Raw genomic sequence first — 22,493 nt, 5'->3', positions numbered from 1 at the left:
TCTACCCCGAACCTTCACGGGCCAACCACACAAAAGCATGCAGCCAGGCACACGTGCAAAGGCAAAAGAGACCTTCATTCACAGAACTTCCAGTTGATTCATAAATGTACATGGTCCTATAATCGAAATTTGACTCACTGCTGCTTAAAAGCCGAATTTCCCATAGCAACCAAAACCGAATCCTGAATATTCTGGTACACGTGGCTTTGTCAGTACTGGTGCCCGGGTAGTCAATCTATTCCGAACTCGTGAAGATCCCAGTTTGATCTTCAGCAACCTGGTTACTAATGGAAACGGGTGGTCAGGCTTGCTGGCTTGACTGACACACGCCTCCGTATCCCAACTGCGTTGACCGATTTTCATGACGATTTTCAAGCCGTGTAGCTGCGGCGTCAAACGACAAAGCAACTGAACCAACTGTTGATCCGCCGCCTTCCTGGGGCTACACTGACAAAAGAAAATGTGAGTGGGCTTTGAACAGTATGTAAGTCTTAAAACTGAGTTAATGTGAGAAGAAAATATAACGATCTGTTGGCGTTAAGGAGTTTACACCATGATATGAAATCAGATCCTGACATATCACGGAAGTAGTCATCCGTTATATGCCGCCTATTGCCATGACTATATGGCAGTTAAACGAGAAGAATCTTACTTCTTTCAGAGGCATTATTTAGAAGATGGAGAGCAATATATGACAAGCTTTGCGGATTAAGAATCTAAGCGTGGCACCAACGCCCAGACAGGGACAGACCCTGGAATCCACATCCTAATCCTTAGACTGCTATATTCCCATTTCTAACATGGAGTGATGGAGCTTATGACTTTTGACCACAATGTCTGGAAGGCAAGTTCTAGTTCTCTGAAGACGAAACAATGCTGAAGCTGCAATGGCCTCGGGACAATCTCAACTGCCATTTGTTTTGGTGAAGTCCTCCTGAAACATAATAGTGCGACTTATATGTTCATGTTTTAAGGACATCTTCTCTTTCCCAATACGTTACATCCGCAATGTGTGCGTGTGCGTGCGCGTGTCTGCATGCGCGTGTGTCCAGGATCTATCTCTCTATGACATAGTAACAATTCGCAGTTACCGGGTAGTTTCTCTTCCGGTAGTCTGTGACCTTCTTAATGTCAAGGTCACTGTAAGCCGATCGCTCCATGTCAGCTCCAACAAAAGACCATTCGTCAAGTGTGCTTCATTACCTTGCACTACGGTTAGCTCACAGTTAGACTCAGTACAAACTGCATTGTACATCAACCCCACTGTAACCTGATATACAACAAATAGCAGAGCACGAACACACGAACACACCAACTCATTAGTAAACAAATCTGTGCAGCAGACAAAGTCGTGTTGAAGAAACTTAGATGTAACATATATTCACAAACGTCGAATGTAATGTGATCCCACATCTAACGCCGTATAGTATTTCCAGATATTAAATGACCACTGATGTATCGCCGGAACTGGCAATCTGAACACATCTTGCTATACAGATAAGCAACAAGACCAGAAGGAAAAACACTAAATCAACAACACTTACAACTTTATGTTGAAAATGTTTTCAATAGTTACATATCTTGTTTGGCCTTGTATATCTCAGTTAGTTTCCTTGAAACATATTTGCTGAAACGTATTTCAAAATCTAGCGATAGTACTTGACATTTGTTTCATGCACGAAGTATGATAGTAGCCACATTGAGAAAAGTAGATTTTAGTAAAAATAAAAATAATAATAAATGATAATAATTTTTAATAAAAGAGGAATGATTAGGAATAAGTAATAAGTGATTCAGTGGGTGAATTAATTTGGTTTTACGCCGCTGTAAACAATATTCCAGCAATATACGGCTGGGGACACGACAAATGAGCTTCACGCATTGTACCCATGTTAGGTATCGAACCCATGTCTTTGGGGTGACATGCGAACGTTTTAACCACCAGGCTACCTCCGCTGCCCAAAAAAGTGTATTGCCTTCTTAATAATATGTGTTCAGTACAACTTTATATAGAGCTATGGGTGAGTGAGTGAGTTTAGTTTTAGGCTGCATTCAATATTCCAGTTGTATGGCGGCGGTCTGTAAATAATCGAGTCTGAACCAGACAATTCAATGATCAACAACATTAGCATCGATCTGTGCAATTGGGAACCGATGACATGTGTCAGCCAAGTCAGTGAGCCTGACCACCCGATCCCGTTAGTCGCCTCTTACGACAAGCATAGTCGCCTTTTATGGCAAGCATGGGTTGGTGAAGGCCTATTCTACCACGGACCTTCATGGGTCCTGCAGGGCTATGCTTGAGAGCATCAGACCTTCAGAATGACTATGTTTTCTAACTGACATATTCGTTTGTTATGACGATGGTTTACAAACTTTAAACGACCGTTGTGGATATCAGGGATGACTACTCCAAACAGATGTCATCGTGGATAACTGGGTGTTTAATACACTTCAGTAACCCGAAACCTAAATCATCTGGATGATCTGGAAATTTGTTCACTCGTACAATGTGGATGAGAGTTGTATGATCAAAACTAACAAGGAATCTGTTTCTATTGAAACAAGTAAAATGGCCTGTCACTTCAATGCGTCGTTAGCTTTCAGTGTGCCATTCGCATGATTATTACACAATGACCAAGGTAACACTATATCAGTATCGTGGAGCTGAAATGAGTGGGCGAAGCCAGCAGTAGACGTTTAGTGCTTTAAATAGACTCACTGGTATGAGCAAAGGTGGAACAGTTCCCCACTTTGTCAAGATTTCCATTCCAGTTAATTATACATTTACTGACATGGGCATTCACGGGCAGACAGGGTTCCGTTTATAGAGAACAATGAACGATGAGCATTGCTTCATCACTGGGTTCTACATGGAAGACTGTATCTGTCTTTGTGTATTTTCACCCCTGCGTGACTCTAACACTATTCATTGATATTTTTGCTTGCATGCGTGCGTGCGTGTGTGCATGGGTGTGTGTATGTCAGCGTGCAAGCTATGACTGAGTATGATGCAGACATAAGTCAGCAACATCACGACAGGTTGCTTCACATTTCATGGGTCATGTAACTCCATTACACCAGTACGTACTTATAAGTGGACATTATCTTCCGAAAATTAGTGTCCCCTCTACAGAACAAGCAAAACGCCCCTCGACGTTCATAGAGTTGTAGGACTGAGTTGTAGGACTCTGAAGAGGCAACTCTGAGGACATTCCTATAACCAACTTTCTGAACTGAATGTGGGTCTCCAGATCACCCCATTATACAGACGTGCTACAACACATTTCAACAAACCATGATTTCAATTAATAAAACATTGTTTAATTATACCGAAATAACTAAATGATTAAAAAGAAATATGCAATCAACACAAACTTTCTGCGCTAAATATTTCTGAAAGTGTTTGAAAAGTGTCCCTATTGTTCGTTGTAAGAATACATGCAGACAGTTCAAATTCCAGTCGATCTCATGTAAACTACATGCAATGTCTTTTTGAGGTAAGTAACGAGCCCCATTACATTCATTAATTTACTTCTAGACCCAGCACTGACAGGAAGCCAATAATTCACCTAGTAGTCATTAGGGTTTTGTCGCTGAATTCGCCTAGTATTCAGTAGGGTTTTGTCGCTGAATTCGCCTTGTAGTCAGTAGGGTTTTGTCGCTTAATTCGCTTAGTAGTCAGTAGGGTTTTGTCGCTGAATTCGCCTTGTAGTCAGTAGGGTTTTGTCGCTTAATTCGCCTTGTAGTCTGTAGAGTTTTGTCGCTTAATTCACCTAGTAGTCAGTAGGGGTTTGTCGCTTAATTTCACGTTAATGTGCTTTTGTCCTTACGATATTCGAAAAGCCAGAGTATAGATTTCAACTCTGATTTCAACATGTATGTTCATTAGTTGGGTTTATTTGTGCAGTATTCCAGCTATGTGGAATCGGTAAATGACCAGGTTTGGAAAAGACAATAAAACACCATAAACGTCGATCTATGCAACTAGGATATTATATTTTCATGGCATGTGTTAACCAAGTCTGCGAGCCTAAGCACCCGATCCCGTTACAACAAGCATTGGCTGCTGAGACCAGCTGTAACTCAGATGGACATATTATTTAGTCAGTCTTTTACTTATACATGTTATACTTATACATATTGGTCAGAAGTTCTAACATTTGTCAGTTCTCCGAAACCTGTCGTATGAACACAGCTATTTCACTTGTCTTTGTTTTTTCAATTAATGTGTAGACCTGTGTTCCAAAGTTGAAGAATATTTCTTGATTAGTCAGCAACTTAACAGTTCAGTTTAAATAATGGCATCAGTTCTGGATGATCAGTAAAACTAATAGTAATGTACATACGCATATTGCGTTAATTTCCATACATAAGGTGTACGAGGGGATGTCACTATGTTTTGAGCCTTGAGCATTTTTCATACCTAGGTGTCACAGCCTATGGTACGACATTGAACCTTGGGGAGTAGCTGATGTGATATATAAGTTCTGGTATCCTACTCTCAGAAGTTACTGAACAGCTCACATTGACAGAAAGAGACCCCCTTCACGGCAGTGAAAATGAATAAAATTGAGTATAGAGCAGTAATTAAGTTTTTAGTTCTTGCAGGAAACTCGGCGAAGAACATTGAAGAAAGGCTTTCAGCAGTTTATGGGAAGTCTTCCCCTTCATCTGCTACCATCAAACGATGGGTCAATGAATTTAAGCATGGTAGAGAGAGTCTTGAAGATGACCCCTGTCCAGGTCGCCCAACAACAAACACTAGTTAGGAAAACATTGACAGAGTGCATAGACTTGTGCTGGAAAATCGTCGAATCACACTCCTTGAGTTAGAGGAGACCACAGGCATTTCACACGGATCCAGCGAGACAATTCATCTTGAACATCTCGTCATGTCTAAGGTGTGCGCAAGATGGGTGCCAAGAATGCTTACAGATGAAATGAAGCAAACAAGGGTCTCCATTAGCAACTCCATGTTAACCAGATACAACAAGAAATCCAGAAGATTTTCACTTTAGGCTAGTAACTGTGATGAAACCTGGATCCACCACTTTGATCCTGAGAGCAAACAAGAATCCATGGAATGGAAACATGTCACTTCTCCCAGGACCAAAAAGTTCAAAGTCTCCAGATCAGTGCAAAAGGTAATGGCGACAGTCTTCTCGGATAGCAAAGGCGTCATCCACATAGATTACTTACCAAAAGGAAGAACAATGAGTGGTGAATATTACGCTAACTTGTTGAGACAAGTGCGACAGTCAATCAAGGAGAAGTGCAAGATCAGGCGTGGTATTCTTCTACATCAAGACAATGCTCCAGTACACACCTCTCGCGTTGCAGCCGCTGCTGTCCAGGAATGCGGGTTCGAAATCTTGCCGCATCACCCTTACTCTCCAGACCTGGTACCAAGTGAATACCATCTGTTCCCAAATCTCAAGAAACACTTGCGTGGTCGTAGATTTCAGGATGATAATGAGCTTATTGCTGCTACTGAGGCTTGGTTTGAGGGTCAAAATGGCACCTTCTACAGAGATGGCATCATCGCCTGGATGGAACAAGTGTCTTGACTCACAAGGGGACTATGTTGAAAAATAAATGTGGTTCACACCAATATTTTGTGTTTTTCTATGCAAGACTCAAAACGTATTGACATCCCCTCGTATGCCATAGTCCCTAGCATGTTCTTATAGTGTATTGTGCAAATAGTACTACTAGTTTTAACTTTCCATGCTAATTGCAATTCTTATTGTGATATTCTAGTTGTTTTACTGCCCGTTGACGACGGTTTACATAATATCTACATGTTCCGATGCCGAAAAGAAAGTCATAGAAAGTCCGTGGAGTCAAGCCGCGAAACATGGTCACCCACCAAAGGACTCTCCACAAACAACGTGGTTTAACTTCAGCTGATTTCTGAACTTCTGAATTATTTAGTCGAGTTTTAATTCCAAATCACTAACTACCATGACTAATGTTGTGATAACTGTCCTGCTAAATGAATTAGTGAGTATGGCTGAAGCTTCTACTCCAACATTCTAGCCAACGCAAAAGAGGAAAATCAATGTAGCTCTTGACAGAATGTACAAATTCCAACAGAACCATACGTGTCACATCAGCAAACCTTTCACAGTAGCCTCAGTATTCTATAGAAACTGACCTGAAAAGTCAATTAACTGAATATTTAAGACGACATCTAAAGCGCTTGGCTGACTGACGTAATACTATGGTGGGTGTTTCAAAAACATACTGTTTCTAGGTGTGCCAACAGCTACACGCAAAGTGGTGAAACTTCTTACTCATGAATCTTCCACCCAATGCATGCAGACACGTCAAGATAAAACTGGAATACTCTTCAAAACCATCCCAGTTAAACCCAGTTCGTGATGTTTTCATTTCGCAAATAAGGTTGGGTGATCTGAATCAACACGTACTGAATCACATAATGCTTTCACCAGACGAAACACAAGACCTTATAAATAAGACCACATACACAACTAGCTCGAACGGAGAAACCTGTATCAAAGTTGCGTGCGGAGGGTAGTCACGTTCAAACACAGTCCAGATCAGGTGCAGAATAGTATCAATAATGAATGCCATAACAGGTCCCATTGTTTTGAGGCTGTTAGTGCAGGGACTTTTAAAACTGCTTACATGCGGATGCGTTGCTTGGGGGCTGGGAGTGTCGTGAGTGAAGGGGATTTAGTACTAATAATGACATAGGTATAACACGGTCAATGCCACGCACCATCAGCCTCGTACACTGTTCTGGATTGATTAATGGAGCTATCAGCTGCGGTGTATGAAAATCGGAAATGCAGATTCGTGTTTGAGGCAAGCCTGCATTCCGTTAATCGTTTACTTAACTGACAAAGTGCATATACCTTTGACCATACATTCCCGGTGGATATATATATATATATATATATATATATATATATATATATATATAGAGAGAGAGAGAGAGAGAGAGAGAGAGAGAGAGAGAGAGAGAAACGTAAGTAACTAAACAGAAAACAGAAACAAAGGAAATTAACATATGATTCTGAAACTTAAAAGAACAGTGTATGTATAATCAGAGAATGGTATTTGGGGTAAGATATAATCAACTTGACGGCTTATTATGTGGACATCGGAAGACATCCAGTGAAGATCCGGGGTAGAATTGGCTCTCAGTACCCCATGCTTGTTGCAAGAGGCGACTAATGGGATCGAGTGGTGAGACTCGCTGACTTGTTTGACACATGTCATCGTAACTATCTCATTTGCGTAGATCGATGCTCATGGTGTTAATCACTTGTTTGCCTGGTCCAGACGCGTTTATTTACAGGCCGCCACCAATAACCGGAATGTTGCTGAGGAGTTAAACACAAAGCAGGCAACCGTATTACCTCCATTAACATTCTGTCACAACTTAATTTACCTCTAGCTTGATTGCTCGTGCAAAAACTACCAGAAATAACCATGCACTGACACAGTTACGTCAGTTATCATATGAATCATGCAACGCAATCACCTAACACATTGGTGTACAGAAAAGGTCCATGACTTCTCTACTGGCTAACGTCATTTGTTATTAATGTTGATTGGGGACGTTGAATGTTTCTCATGTTGGACAACATCACTCTCACCATGAGGTGTACCAAATATTCTTAAACAATTCAAGACAATTTTTTTAAAAACTAAAAGCAGTCCGTTTTTAACATCATTGACGCAACTGCAACCCTCCAATTGTCTTCCCAGGTCATAAAGAAACGTGAAAACAGATTGGACAGATAAAGCTGTGCTGCTTTGATCGTAATGAGTTACCGTTATTAGAAGAACTCACGGACAGTTTCACATCTTCAAGAGGGATGGTTCTTTGCAGTACCTTGACAGTTTTACACCGACATTCAATTTACAAATCGTTTTCAAGCTTCATTAGGCGAGTTCGGTGAAAGTCTTTAAATACTCTTGACTGAATAATAAGCTCTATTGTTGCTTGTAAGATAGGTGATGAACGCCGATGTATAATCCAAATTGAAACAATTCCATCTGAATGGGGATTCAATGAATCGTGTGGATTTACAGCTTCTGATCGACACTAGATCAGGTGTTCAAAATTAGTTCCTGAAATAGTAGCAAGTCAGTGATGGGCGTCATTAATATCTGAAGAAGTCGTGGGAAGATTGGAGTCGTTAATAACTGAAGTAGTCGTGGGGCGATTGTGGCCTCTGAGAGTACTTCCTTAGTTTCGTATTGCTTTGTATTTAGTCCAGTTAGTTTCATGTTTTCGTTGTTGCAGATCATTGGTGGACGTGTGCCACAATAATTTTGATCCAACCACATGCTTAATCTGCATTTTGAATGGACCAAGTGTACATAGATACTTTTAAGTATTGTCGATGTTCGAGGTCAATGCCTTCACATTGTATTATCTTTAATAAGAGGTTATTCTTTTCAATGGTTTACGTTGTTAAGCGTACATCTATCTCAATGGAATCTTGTGATTTGTTATATGAATGGAAATTGTTTTGCTCTTGACTTCATGCAAGGTGACAGTTATCTAATAAGGACAAATCAGTCCATTCTCGCAAGACACTTATTCAGCGCGATGTTTTCCATCGTGTGTGAACATGTGGTTAACAGGACTGCCAGCAATGGCTAGGTTAATGTACTATGGTGAATGACTATTGTAACTTTGTATTTAGTTCAGCCGTATCGCCGCCACGGGAGATTTCCTTGACTGAGGCATCTTCTCATCCATCAGCTGTTGCCGTCCTGTATTTCTGACAAATTGATACCCAGGGGTTTAGGATGCGGTGGGCGTTTGTGAAAAGTATTCCAAAAATACTGGGAAACTATATTTTCGATTTATGAACCTGTCCTAAAAGTAATACGTCGTTAATTGTATGTGTTGAGTATCTGTGATTGAAGAGTGCTTGCCATAACTGATTCCTAGCGATCAATTTGGCGACTAATGTGGTTATCCAGGGCAACAGAAAACATTGGGTTTAAGGGCGGTAGTAAAGTCCACTTGTTTCAGAGTTCGCTCGTCGAGCCAAAGACCCGAGTTTGATTCCCCACATGCCTAGAATGAGCGAAGCCAATTCCCCTGCCTTTATATTGCTGCGGATTACTGATTCACTCTCTCAATCAGTCAATCACTCATTCAGATAACGCAAAATATTCACTTAAGAATGTTTCACCGAGTATCAGTGATGGCATCAGGTGTTCTCGGAAAAGGTAAGCATATTTTGTGTCACTGATAGCACCAGTAATCCAGTTTATACCGTAAGTGTTCGTTCGTACCGAGAAGAATAATATTATATATCGCCACCGTGGTATAAACCGTAGTAGATGACATTCAGACTACATATATAACGTCTAAACACTGGCCATATGTCTATTTCTGCATCCTCATCCTGTAACAGAACCGGGCATCCCTCAATGATCAGCAATTGCTGGGTTTTATGTCCATAATTAGAGGTAATAACTACCTCCACAGGAATCGCCATTTATTCCCAATTACCTTGTTCGTTTGAAGTGTAAACTTTTCTATTTTTAACCAATCTTCATAACTTTAATAGATTGGTGGAGCTTGTATATTGTGCAAATTGTTTGGGAGTGTTATAGCGCATGGAGACATATTATTATAAAGAGCAGAAAGTTAGAGCTCCACCTTGTACAGAACTGAATCATATAAACTTAATAATAATATAGTCTGATCTACTCCGTTGTAAATGAAAACGTGATAACGTTGTAATGACACTAGTCATATTAAGCTGACATGGAGCAATCTGAAAGCTAATGATCCGTGAACAAGCGGCACGGAATTCATATCGGATTATGTATCTGATGTTTGATATCCCAAACAAAATACGCATTTATACGTCACCGACAGAAACTGTAGGCGTATTTGCGGACACAGTAGCAGTGTTCGACACCTGTATTGCCAATGGAAACCGATACTTCCTCTTACGACAGATACATACTTATCACAAAAGCCAATCAGATCTCTCGCAGAGCTGTTTTACGAGGCGTGCTTTGATTACAAATATACCGATGACTCATGAAAGTGTAAGTGTTCTTATGTTTATGTTCAGATTTTTCTCTAGTGCAATAAAAAGCATGGGAACAAACCAGGAAAAATATAAAAAGAACACTTGTACTTTTAGGCGTTCCCTTATTTGTGTTCACCATTGATTTGGAACACAGACTGCACAGAAAGCACAAAGTAAATGAGACGAGAGAGATATACATAAACGCCATAAAACATTTCCATATTCAAAAGAAATCTCTCCTGAAACAGATCTATTGGATCAAATACCGATGACACTATAGCTGTTCGCGAAAGTTTGGTGTATCACGTCCCAGGCTGTAACCGATCCATTATTTGCCTGTATTTAAACACAAGTAAATAGTAGACTACTTCCATGATGGGCATTATTTCCTGTCACTGATGTGACGCATTGGTAAATGTCTTCCACTTTTCTACCATACAGCAGTGAGATCTGTTATTGGAATTAACTGGATTCTAGGAATGTTCTTTAAGGTTCTAGAGAGGGTATGTTATTGGCTTTTAGGAAAGGATGTTTATTGGAATCTTGTTAGGAATTTTGCTTTGGATTCTAGAAGGGAGTATTCTATTGGATTCTCGGAAGTGATGTTGTTTGGGATTATGAGAAAATATTCTATTGGATTCTTGAGAAGGATATTTTATAAGAGTCTCGGCAGGAATGACCTGTTGGACTCTAAGAATGAATGCTCTACTGATAGCAAAATCATTTTAATATACTGAACAGTACATTCAAAGTACAAACACTTTAATACAATATGTATGATTGGTATCACGATGTTTGGAATTAATGGATGTTGTTTCACGCCACAGGCCTGAGGAATCTATACCAGGTTCACCAGCAATGTATATCGACGAAAACACACAAGCCCTTATTGCACAATCATACATGCAGAGTTATCCCAATCACTTACAGAGACTTCAATATGTAGTAACCCCTAGTAACCTGAAAGAACACAGTCGAAGCTTTATGTATCATAAATTTATATTAATTTGAATGATTGACGGCCCTCGAAGCTCCCGGAGTAGAATAGGAATTCAGCAACCCATGCTTGCCATAAAAGGTGACTATGCTTGTCGTAAGAGACGACTAACGGGATCGGGTAGTCAGGCTCGCTGACTTGGTTGACACATGTCATCGGTTCCCAATTGCGCAGATCGATGCTCATGCTGTTGATCATTGGATTGTCTGGTCCAGACTCGATTATTTACAGACCGCCGCCATATAGCTGAGTATATCTAAACACATTAGATAATATATTTCTAATGCCATTGATATTACTTTGCCTAAGGTATTTCTAGCCCATCCTACAAGAAGAGTTCCTAATAGTAAATTGCAGGAAATATGAATAATTCCTAACATTTCACAAACAGCAAACACCTGTCATCATTGTATTAAAGTCAGTCAAGAAGAAGTCTCCTTTAATTCCTATCAATCACACGTCTTCTCCGTTCTCTCAGTTCTTTAACAAAAATATGCTAAAACTGTTGACTTGAAAAATGATAAGCACCTTTTCGAAGTGGCGACTAAAAATAATAAAACAGTTATGAAATGGCGACTGCTACATTTGGTGTCATTAACTTCCATCCTTAAACAATTTGCCTCAGATAATAACAACACATTATTCTTAAAACGATTGCAGTTTTTATTCATCATGATAATCAGTTCATTTCCGCGTTTCCAAAAATAGATATCTAGGTCACACAAAGGGAGGTAAGCGAATGCAAATGAGATCCCAAGATTCATTGCTCGAGCATGCGCAAAACTGCTAACCTAGTTTTTACACTCTATATATAGACATCTTATGTCAAAAATACGCTAAGGGCGTAAGCCATATGCAAATTAGGTTTCTCAAAACTCAATTCGTCTTGGTGAACATGCGCAAAGCTGCAACCTTATACTTCCGTGTTTAACCATGGCAACGAACAAAACAAACCCTAGACCGATATCGGCCTATTTTTCCAAACCCCAAACAACAAAAATCTTGAATGAACAAACTCAAGTTGGCAGTGAAAAGAAACAAAATGATAACCAGACTAATGTTGAAACACAGAAAGAAAGTAAGCCATCAGTTAATGTGCGTGAATTCAGACCACTTTGGCTGTCAATTTGTTCATGGCTTCGTTATGACAAAATACAATGCATTGTGATTTTTGTCGACAGGCCGGTCGTCATTTGGCAGGCAACACAGACTTTGCAGATGGAACTAACAAGTTCAAACGGGAAAACATTCACGCTCACAGCATTAGCGTGAGACATGGAAAGTGCCGTGATCATATTGTTAATAAATCGGGCAAACTATCGTTTGAAACCTCAGCCATTGCAAAACAATTTTTGGAGGCTGAAGTAAAGTCTAATGAAAAGGATCTCACAGATCTAACAATAAAGTTTAACACTGTGTATTGCATAGGGAAGGAAGAGATGTCTTTTATTAAACTAAAACCTTTGTTGTTGCTTCAGCGTAAAAATGGGCTCCCGGTGACACCTGCTTACAGTAATGATGTTAGGTGTGGAGAAATGTTGGCAACCATTGCAAGTACAATCAGAGATGAGACAATGGACCTTATCAATGACTCACATTACTTATCAGTTATGATTGATGGTGCCACAGACTCTTCTGTGTCAGAAAATGAAGTGATCTATGTAAAAACAGTATTAAATGGCAAAGCAGAAAACAAACTTGTTGAAGTTATTGCCATCGAACATGGTCATGCTGAGGGTGTTATCTCTGCTACTAAATCAGCTCTTTCGAGAGTAGGAATCAGTGATGAAACATTGACATCTAGAATTGTTGGGTTTTGTGCAGATGGAGCGAATGTCAATATGGGCCAGAGGAATGGTGTTGTTTCACTGTTACGACATGATGTTCCCCATTTAATAGATTTCCACTGCATGGCACACAGGCTGGAGTTAGCCCTTTTGAAGCTTCAGAAACAATCCCCTATTATGCAGTCAGTCAACGACTGCCTACATCTCATTTGGAAGACTTACCACTTCAGTCCCAAAAGTAAAAGAGAACTCAAGATGATAGGAGAGGAACTTGAAGCCAGGATATATTCACCAGCCCCAGTGAAGGGTACCAGATGGGTTCCCCACTTAGACAGGGCAATGAGGGTCTTTCTACAAGGAAAGAAAGATGAAGATTTGGCCACAGGTCATGGACAGTATACAGCAGTCTATACACATATGGAAAGTCTGGCTGCATCATCATGTAATGCAGATATTGCAGGAAGAGGAAAGAAAATACACAAACAAATGAAAGATTTGGTGTTCACAGGGTTTTGTCATTTCATGTCTGATCTCTTTGGTGAGGTGGCTTTGTTAAGCCTGAAACTACAGTCTAGTACTCTGATTCTTCCTACAGCAGTTGCATCCATCCAGGATTGTCTGGAAACCATCACAGGCATGAAACAGGATTACATTCCAGGGGGACTGTACGAGAAATTTGGGCTGTGTATTGAAAGCCAAGAAAATCTCCCGGGTCCAATCAAATTTCAAGGCATTGAAATGACTGGTAGTGTTGGTGTGGCCAAAGAAGAACTGAACAAACATGTGGCATCTACCGTTGACATCACCATCAAGGAGTTGGAGTCCAGGTTTGAGAATCTGCTTGGTTCAAATACAAATGAAGGGGCCCAAGGTGCTGTGAAGAGCTTCAAGGTGTTTAATCATGACACCTGGCCAGAGAGTAAAAGGGAACTTGTACACTTTGGAAATCATGAAATAGATGCTCTGTGTGATTGGTTCAGAGTCCCCCTTGTCTCTGCTGGATGCAATGCGGAGGCACTTCAGACAGAGTGGAGGCAGATGAAAGTCTTCGTGGCGAACACCTTCAAGGATAAATCTTACTCTGATCTCTGGCAAATCCTACTCAGCAAGGATCCATACAAAACAGATTTCTGCAATATACTTCATCTTGTGAGGATCATGTTAACCCTGCCGATTAGCTCTGCTGAATGTGAACGGGCTTTCTCAGCTGAGAAAAGAATTAAAAGTGATGTTAGGAGCTGCTTGTCTGTGCAAAGACTGTCTGATTTGATTTTGATTTCATCAGAAGGCCCTGAACTTGCTGAGTTTAACCCAGAGAAGTCCGTTAATAAATGGATGTCTAATGGCAAGAGAAGGATTGCTGGTGGCCCTGGACAAACAGATTGGTCAAAGAACATTGTGACTGTGAAACCAAAGTGTGAGTCCTCAGTGGCAGTTATAGAAAAGCAGGAAACTTTAGTCAGTAGTTAAATATGTCTGCATTTAATTGAAGTTTCTTTGATACAGTGACACTTGACAACGTTAAAATTTTTCTGAAACAGGATGTCATTCTGAAGCTTCAGATCCGGAATACCCAGTCCTGCTAAAGTAATCATTTTTCTTATCATTATGATGTAATATGTTCAATGTTAATAGTTAACTCAAAGTAAGCCAGTTACTATGTGTGTTGATACCTCATAAAGTAGCTTCCAGATGGCATATTCCTTTTGAAATAGTTTGTTTTTGAATCACTGTACAGAGTGAGGAAATAAAACAAAACGTTGGTTGGAACTGTAGTAGTTTATTCACAAAATACTAGGTGTAATACCACCACATGTGTCTGGCTAGTAAATTTTCTATTTGGCTAGTAAAAGAAAACATTTGCTAGTCAAAGGTCAACTAAATAAAATTATGTCCGTAGAGCCCTGCATTAGAAAAACAATTTAGTTATTCAACGTGTGACAGGCTGGGGTGAATTTGCTAACGAACAATTCACTTGATCGAGTCAACCCTGATCATGAGCTTATTTTTATTGAGGGTAACCATTAAAAACTTTCTTCGGCACTTCGGCAAGGTGCAGTTGGGTTCAGTGGTGTTAGAGGGGTGTGTGTGGTGTGTGTGTGTGTGTGTGTGTGTGTGTGTGTTGTGAGTGAGTGATCATAAGTGAGTGAAAATTTAGGGTCATATCGGCAATATTGCAGCCATTTAGTGACGAGAAATATTGTAGATACACAATAAATATAAGTAGTTAGAGAACCAGACATCGACTGAATGCAAAATAACCAGAGTATCACAAAAATAGTTAACACTAGCTAGTATGTACTTTTAAAAAGAGAAAATTTAGACAAAAGCATGTAAAATGGGCTACTGATCACCAACAGTCATGAGAGGCCATGGAGACATACAGTGCCCCTGCTACCTGCATGTTCTGAGAAGGCGTGTGCATTGCCATTGTACTAATATAGCGCCGTGAATTCACTGTCTGTTTGTGCAGTTCTAACCTCCCTACATGCATCTGCCGTACGAAACACAACGCTAAGGGAAACGAAAATGTCGTTTAAGGTATTTTTGTATGAAGCGGACGGGTGATCGAACCACTATCCTTTCGCTTCATGATTAGAATCTATACTACTACTGAATCTAATGCTACTGAGAGACGCCTCTTTGGCCTAAAATGCTCTAGTCGATGCCAACTCAACAGAATCAGCTACTGATGCTAAGTTTCATGTCTCCTGAAGGATCCCATTATCTAAAAGCACTACGATTATCGAGCTTAAACCTAGTATTAAACGACTGTAAACGATTATATATTATGGCTAACATTGGAAATAATTGTACCATACATAGACCCCCAACAGATGATAACAGTGTCCAACTGATAATGGTATTGATTACAACAATGTCTCATTCATTATGTGTGATTGCCTGCATGGGATCTAAGGTCACCATGGCACTCCTTTGTTCAACAATTAGTAATAACTTGCGCCCACGTTGCTCTTGTTTTGTACTTTTCTATTTCCGAAGGTATGCTAACAATGGATCCGTATTTTTGCACATTAGCAAAACACATTGTCATAGAAAATGACGAGCATGTAAACTGTTCCATGGTTAAAAAGGTCTAAATCCATCCCCTTGATTACACATTCCAAGAATGTGCCGCCACACTTGCATGATCTCTTATACTTTCCTTCCTTAATTGCTGCAGCAGCTTGTGGAACATGCAAAAAAGTCTCTGGAAAGTATTGGAATCCGTCGAAAACTTAACATTCAGCCACTGGAAATTCAAGATCACTCAGCAGAGAATGATCTCACCAGGACTTAAGACTTTGCACTTATTGTTTGTTCAAGAGCGCGTTGAGTTGCAGGCATGCTCTGCGACATACGAGCTCCCATAGCAAACCTCCAATGATGTCTTCCACGATTTGAAACAGTGTAATGATCCTACATCATCTCCACAGAACAAGTGCAAGTTTTAATCACTGGAACCATATGTTTCATTTAAGCTGCTGTGTATCTTGAAATTCTATACTATGCAACTGAAGTGCAACATGATGTTTTTGTGATTTCTTCATTCACTTAAAAAACATCACGTTGGAAATCAGGACTGTCGACAAACTGTTTTAATTTCTATTTTATTTGCAGAAATATTGTAGCAACATGTTGGAGGTTTTAGGGTTGTTTTAATTTTCTCTAATATGATGATCCGAATTATCTGGTACAATGTAAAAAAACATCCCACAACAATTAGCATCGACAGGCAGACGCTGACAGAATGTTTCCCAGCTTCCATTGAACAGAATAATAAATGGTTAACTTATTTGTATGTCTCGCTTTTTCTCTCTAATTAATTACACGTTTCTGCTATACATAAATATGGTAGACTGTTAGAGACATTTTGTGCTATAACCGTTTTATGAACTTTGGAAATGAATAATAATTACACTCTAATGTCTGTATTTATAAAACTCCTTGTCATATAAAACGGCCTGAAGTATATATGTTTACTTTCTACGGTACAGTTTCTGAGCAGTACGTGATTATTGCTACACTGTGTGGCTTGCAGTTTCCTTGTATTTTATGGTTTCCATCTTCGTCTGAGTGTATATTTTGTACGAGCCAATAAACCTCTGCGTAAGTGGTAGAGCATCACGTAGATGATAAGAAATAAAGCCACGTAATTTTAACATCAAAGGAGGTAATTTCATTCGCTTCTTTAAAAAAACATTTTAGGAACAGTTTCCCGTTTTCTGAATTTCACAAAATGCATCCATTCAGTGTGACATAGGCATAAACAGCATCTAATCAACTATAAATCACAACTTCAGTTTCAGTTGCAACAGTTGTTGGCATTAGTTAATCTTTGACATCCTAGCCTGTTAATTATTAGCCTAACTTGGTGACCTTTCAATGATGCCGCAGATACGAACATGACAGTTTTATCAAATAAAAATCGGAAACGCATAATGCACTGCACCGAAAGTTTCTATTGCAGTACACACTGAAAGTTCCGTCATGTTTTCCTTACCAATTTTTCATCATAAAAGAGCTGCTGCGTGTTAATAACTGCATAATTGCAGGGTTTTCTCTCACCTTGAGCTAACACGTCATGATCTACCTGGAATACTGCTCAATGCGGCCTTACAACCAAAGACACTGACAGACTTTTCATAGAATCTGGAACGTCACACACAAGCCGTATATCAATGTAGACATTGTAAATCTTTTTAGATGTAAAAAAGCTATTGGTTCGAGAAAATATAAATATTTGATATAATTCTATATCTGACATTCGCCCGAAACACGTATAAGGCAACACGTGACGAACGTACAAAGCAAACTAGCAACCAAACACAGCTAAGATGTGAATGGAAAATTAATGAACTATGAGTTCACTGAAGTTCTGGTATCCTTAACTATTGGTGAAAACAAGGATGGCCTGTTGTATAATTTCTATTTCGTTGTGAATTGACTTTCTGTTTATTTGAAAACTGATCATGATACATCTTTTCTTCTAGCAAAAGTTCTTCACCATTCCGTCTTCAAGGTTTTTGTACTTCTTTGAAAACTTAAGAGAAAAACTATACGAGCTAAAGTTTCAGTTTCAGCATCATCCAAGTCAGATTAATACTTCAGTCCTCAGCCTTCTAAGAAATACGAGACGTTTCCACTGCCGTTACCGCAGCAAATAAAGGATAGATGGAAAATTAATCATGATTTTTGTTGGTTGTTTTCGTAATGTTTAGCTTATCGTTTGTTTTTGAAACATGACCAAGTGATCCTCTAGTTGTCTATTGCACTTTCCAGGATGTTATCGTAGACCAAAACCTGAACCTCAACTTTTTGATAGTTGCTTGTGCGTGTGTTGGACAGTAGTGCAGAAAATTATGTTAGTGAGTTTGTTAACAACCCTGCTCAGATACAGATCAAGTACAGATTAAGCAAGAATACTTTTGTGTTCCCAGTTGTGAAATAACGACGGAGCTCACACGTAACCGACAATACCAAGTAATTTTCAATGATATTTTCTTATTTTCCTCCTCTCCTGAAACTTCATACCAAACCTTTTCCTTTCACACCAAACCTCTTAAAGTATGTCCTTTTTAAAGGCGTTTGTATGAAATTGGTTTCATATTTATCACTTGCGTGGCGACAAGGATGTGTTCCATGTGCTGAGAAACACGTCAGACTGAGTGTATAGTCGTGTCATGACATGAAGTTGATCAGATTGGCAAGGTGTAAACACTGAAATCTAAAAACAAAATAGTGCATTATAACCAATGAAATGCTCGGGTTCTACTCTTCAGTGGATGGAATCAGATCTAAACGTGCAACGTTGTCTTCGTGTCCTTATGTTTGGAGAAGCTCATTACCGGAATAAGTATAGCTGCGCGTAATAGAGTCACCAGGCAATAGGAAAAACCGTTAACACTACTTAATAGATACTGTATTGTTACACACGTGTTTTGCCCATTGCACTTTGAATGAAGCGTCAACAAGGAATGTACTAAATGAAAGTAGATAAGATAACAGTTTTTGTATCTGGACTGAAAAATGTGTTATGTGAAGTGATGTTTAACAATGTGTTTTTCATAATAATATATCCCACATCAATAACGGAAACTGATGAAATAAGAACATGAAGTAAGTCTACAGGACCAAATGCAGAGAACATACATGGGTGGAACCACAACAGACATGAGACAGAATGAAAAACAGTCTAAATGAAATGATACTATTTTACACCTTACTGGTGTAAGCCAGACTGCCTTACTGGCTTCGACCCAAGCATTCATACTCACTAATCACTTTATCAGTAATCACTAATATTTTTAGTGCTGCTCAGAAAAAACGTATTGAAACATATCAGAATTTGTCAAGTCTTCCATTCCTTCATCAATGCAATTGCAACATGTATACTATCCAAAAAAGGAACCGCACAGACGAGAAATCTGTGGCGATAATGATGTATTTTCAAACATGTATAACTCGTGCACAAATATACGTTAGTGCATGACAATTTAGTTTAGACGAAAGTTGCAGTACGATCACGCAAATGCAGTACTCGGATTTACCGATCATGGGCTGCAGTGGAAACTGGAGGTCTGCTTGTATTATACGGTCATTTGTTATACCTGTTTGGTTGCAACGAGCTGCAAGCCATGTTTTGCTCACACTAACATTCAACAGATACGAATCTACAGCACGCATTCTTTCAAAGGTGATATTCCGTGTCACTGAGTCAGGACGTGACGTAGTGATTCGACCTTGAAACTTCTTGTTGCATTGTGGCTTTGCGAAATCATCATCGAAATCAGATAAAATTGATTCCTTACTTGTGCAATTGTGTAAGATCATGTTATCAACACTTTTGTTACATATTTTGACGATTGTTTAAACACAATAGGTAATTAATACATTTAACAAAATACAAATCGCCTATGCGTTTCTTTTGGGAATAGTATATTAAATATCACGACAAGGGCTAAATCAGTCTGTACGCTTCCATCTCATGTGCTTTCGCTGGGCATATTTTCTTTTCTTCATTCTTCACCGGAAATAGATACATGATCTTACTACATTCATAAGCCAATCATATCTCTGGCATAACACATCTTGCAGCTATTATATGGTGTCGGTAAATTTATGACAAAAATGAGTTTTCGCTCGTTACAGAAACGGTATCTTTTAGATACAGAAATTATTCATACAGTTTAATACCTAGCAGTATATATGGTCAGGATTGCTACCAGATTGCCATGCATAATGTCGTTGTAATGACTTCTACGTGAGCTGTTTCCGATTAACTATAGGGTTACTGCTTCAGTCGGTTCTGGCCCTCGTCGCACTAATGTTGTCAAAATAGTTCATACAATTATTATGAGACTAACAAAAATATCCTTCCTACAAGCTCCAGGTCAATCAATGACTCGTGTTGTTTTGAAATATGCATATGTTTCCACTTTGCTGAATGTAAAGAACATATGAAACCGAAATTAAGTGTAAGATATTCCGTGTGCTGTTTTATTTCGTTGCTGTTGGCGGATGTGTTTTTGTTGTTAACAAGGGCAATATGTTAGTATTGACAGCACAAATCAGTTGTGCAGACGACTGAGGTTTGGGGGCGTAGAGCAGGGAAGAACTAGCAACCTGATTTTATGATGTACAAAATACTACATGCGAGCGGTGATTGACGATGAAGATCTAGACATACATGTACGATACACAAATTCTCAACTGCCTGTCTTACTGCCTGTCAAATTGCTTCGCATTGGCTGCTGGCACCAACCTCACGAGTCTGAGCCACTTCACATTGATTCCTGAACTCAGATGTGCTTCATCTATTTCTTTGGTCCTTTTAAAGACAAAAATAAGAGTTTGAATGTCCTCAGGGGAGTGTCGGTATCTTCCGAAACTGCGAGTCAAGTGCCAATTTGACAACTCCACTATTTACTTTAGACAGATGCCAGGATATGTGACCAGTTTGTTCGTCATTGAAAGGACTAGCATGCACACCACTTGACAAGTACCAAGCGGTATGGGCAGTCAGCAAATGATGCTTTCGTGATTCACGATGGAGGTATCACAGCAGCTAACTCTGTCACTTTGCTTGCTATACTGGATAACAATGTTTCTATTTCATTGTACATTATACCCGTTACACCCAGCCTCTCTCCCAACATGATGCCACATACTTGCACAAGATTCGCCTGATCAGAACTCTGCGTCAGCAGTTACAGCCACTGCAGGCAGCATCGAGTTTGGTTCCGTCTTTGATAGGCAGGGAAGTTATGTTCTCACCCAGCCAAGGCATCATTTACCTTTTGACAAATGTGTCAAAATGAGTACTTGCAAGGTGAACAATCTGTGTGCATCGTTGTCAGTCATGAGCACAACCAAGATCTTAATGTCGACAAGAAATCTTCTTGAAAATGTATTGATACACGCATTTTATGCCATTATAGATGTTATCGTATTACTGTTCTATGAGGAAACATATTCTCCCCCCACCCCAAAGAAGGAGAGTTGCACTTAAAGATCAGCCAGTCTTGTTTACACGGAAAATATTCTGCTGTTATCAGACAAGATATCAGAGAAGTCTGGGCAAATGAATTTGAAGGATTCACCAGATGATTGGTACTGGGAGAAGGAGGGAATCACCTACCAATCGTCATTTGCTTGGTATCATCCACGTGCTCTTCAAATTAAGAGACATTTTCTGATAAACATACAGCAACATATGAATAGGGGATGACACCCATATTTGCTGCTCAAAAGTATTAGTTCCAGGGTTCATGTTGGACTTTTCATCAAAACCCATATATCGGAGCTTTGCTTGTCATAAGAAAGAGCTTCCTGGTGCGTACTTTGGGGCCAACGATATATGTCATGTTGCCAAAGTGTCTTTCATACCCGGTTACGTTTATTGAAGTATACTTAATATGATGCCATGTACGTCTTTCTGATGAAATAATCCCTTCGGCTGTTAGCATTTCAGCCAAATCTAGCCATACTTTACAAATCACACATATTCCACGACTAACAAGATAGAAGGAATAAATTTACCTTGAATGTTTTGGGATTTACGTATCCTCTCAGGAGGACAATAATATTCAAGACCAATTATCTAAAAATGCAGTAGGTCGTATTATTAAATCAGTAGTTCGGATATATGGTCATTTGAAAATCATAGTAGTATTAAAGCTATTTTTAATGTTAATTTTGCTGTTATGACTAAACAGATACAGATACTTTACCTGAGTTCGAATTTCAGAAGAAGCACCGAAGAACGTATGCGAATAAATCTGATAGGTTTTAGGGATGTTTGACTAAAACGTACACCTACACCGCAATTATGCGCTATGCAATAAACAGGACGTTGCTTTCCATAAAGTCGTTAGTTCCTTTTTTGACTCGGCAACCTCTTGAATGTTGGCGGTCATGAAGTAGGCATGTGGTCAACACGCCGAAGACCTGTGCTCGAGCCGTCTTGTGTGTCCAGTCAGTGAAGCTCTTCTGGTGTCCCCTGCCGTGATATTGCTGGAAGATTGCTAACAGAAGTGTAAACCGTAACCTTTCTCACTCTTATTTATCATTTTGCTTTGAAATCATGAAAGGTTATTGCAAATATAAGCTTACAAATGTAAACCCTTTCCACATCCATTGAAATACTCTTTTTGGATTGATTTG

At 39.4% G+C, this 22,493-nt stretch overlaps 1 protein-coding gene across 1 annotated transcript; it reads left to right on the top strand.

Annotated features, from left to right (window-relative positions):
- The first annotated feature begins 12,197 nt into the window (after positions 1-12,197).
- LOC137283798 (zinc finger protein 862-like) lies at positions 12,198-14,297 on the top strand. The gene has a single exon (XM_067815482.1). The coding sequence runs from the start codon at positions 12,198-12,200 to the stop codon at positions 14,295-14,297; it is 2,100 nt and encodes a 699-aa protein (XP_067671583.1).
- Positions 14,298-22,493: the final 8,196 nt, after the last annotated feature.

This window comes from Haliotis asinina, chromosome 5, assembly GCF_037392515.1.
Source record: "Haliotis asinina isolate JCU_RB_2024 chromosome 5, JCU_Hal_asi_v2, whole genome shotgun sequence".
Classification (NCBI taxonomy): Eukaryota; Metazoa; Mollusca; class Gastropoda; order Lepetellida; family Haliotidae; genus Haliotis; species Haliotis asinina.
This window is presented reverse-complemented; position numbering and strand designations above follow the sequence as displayed.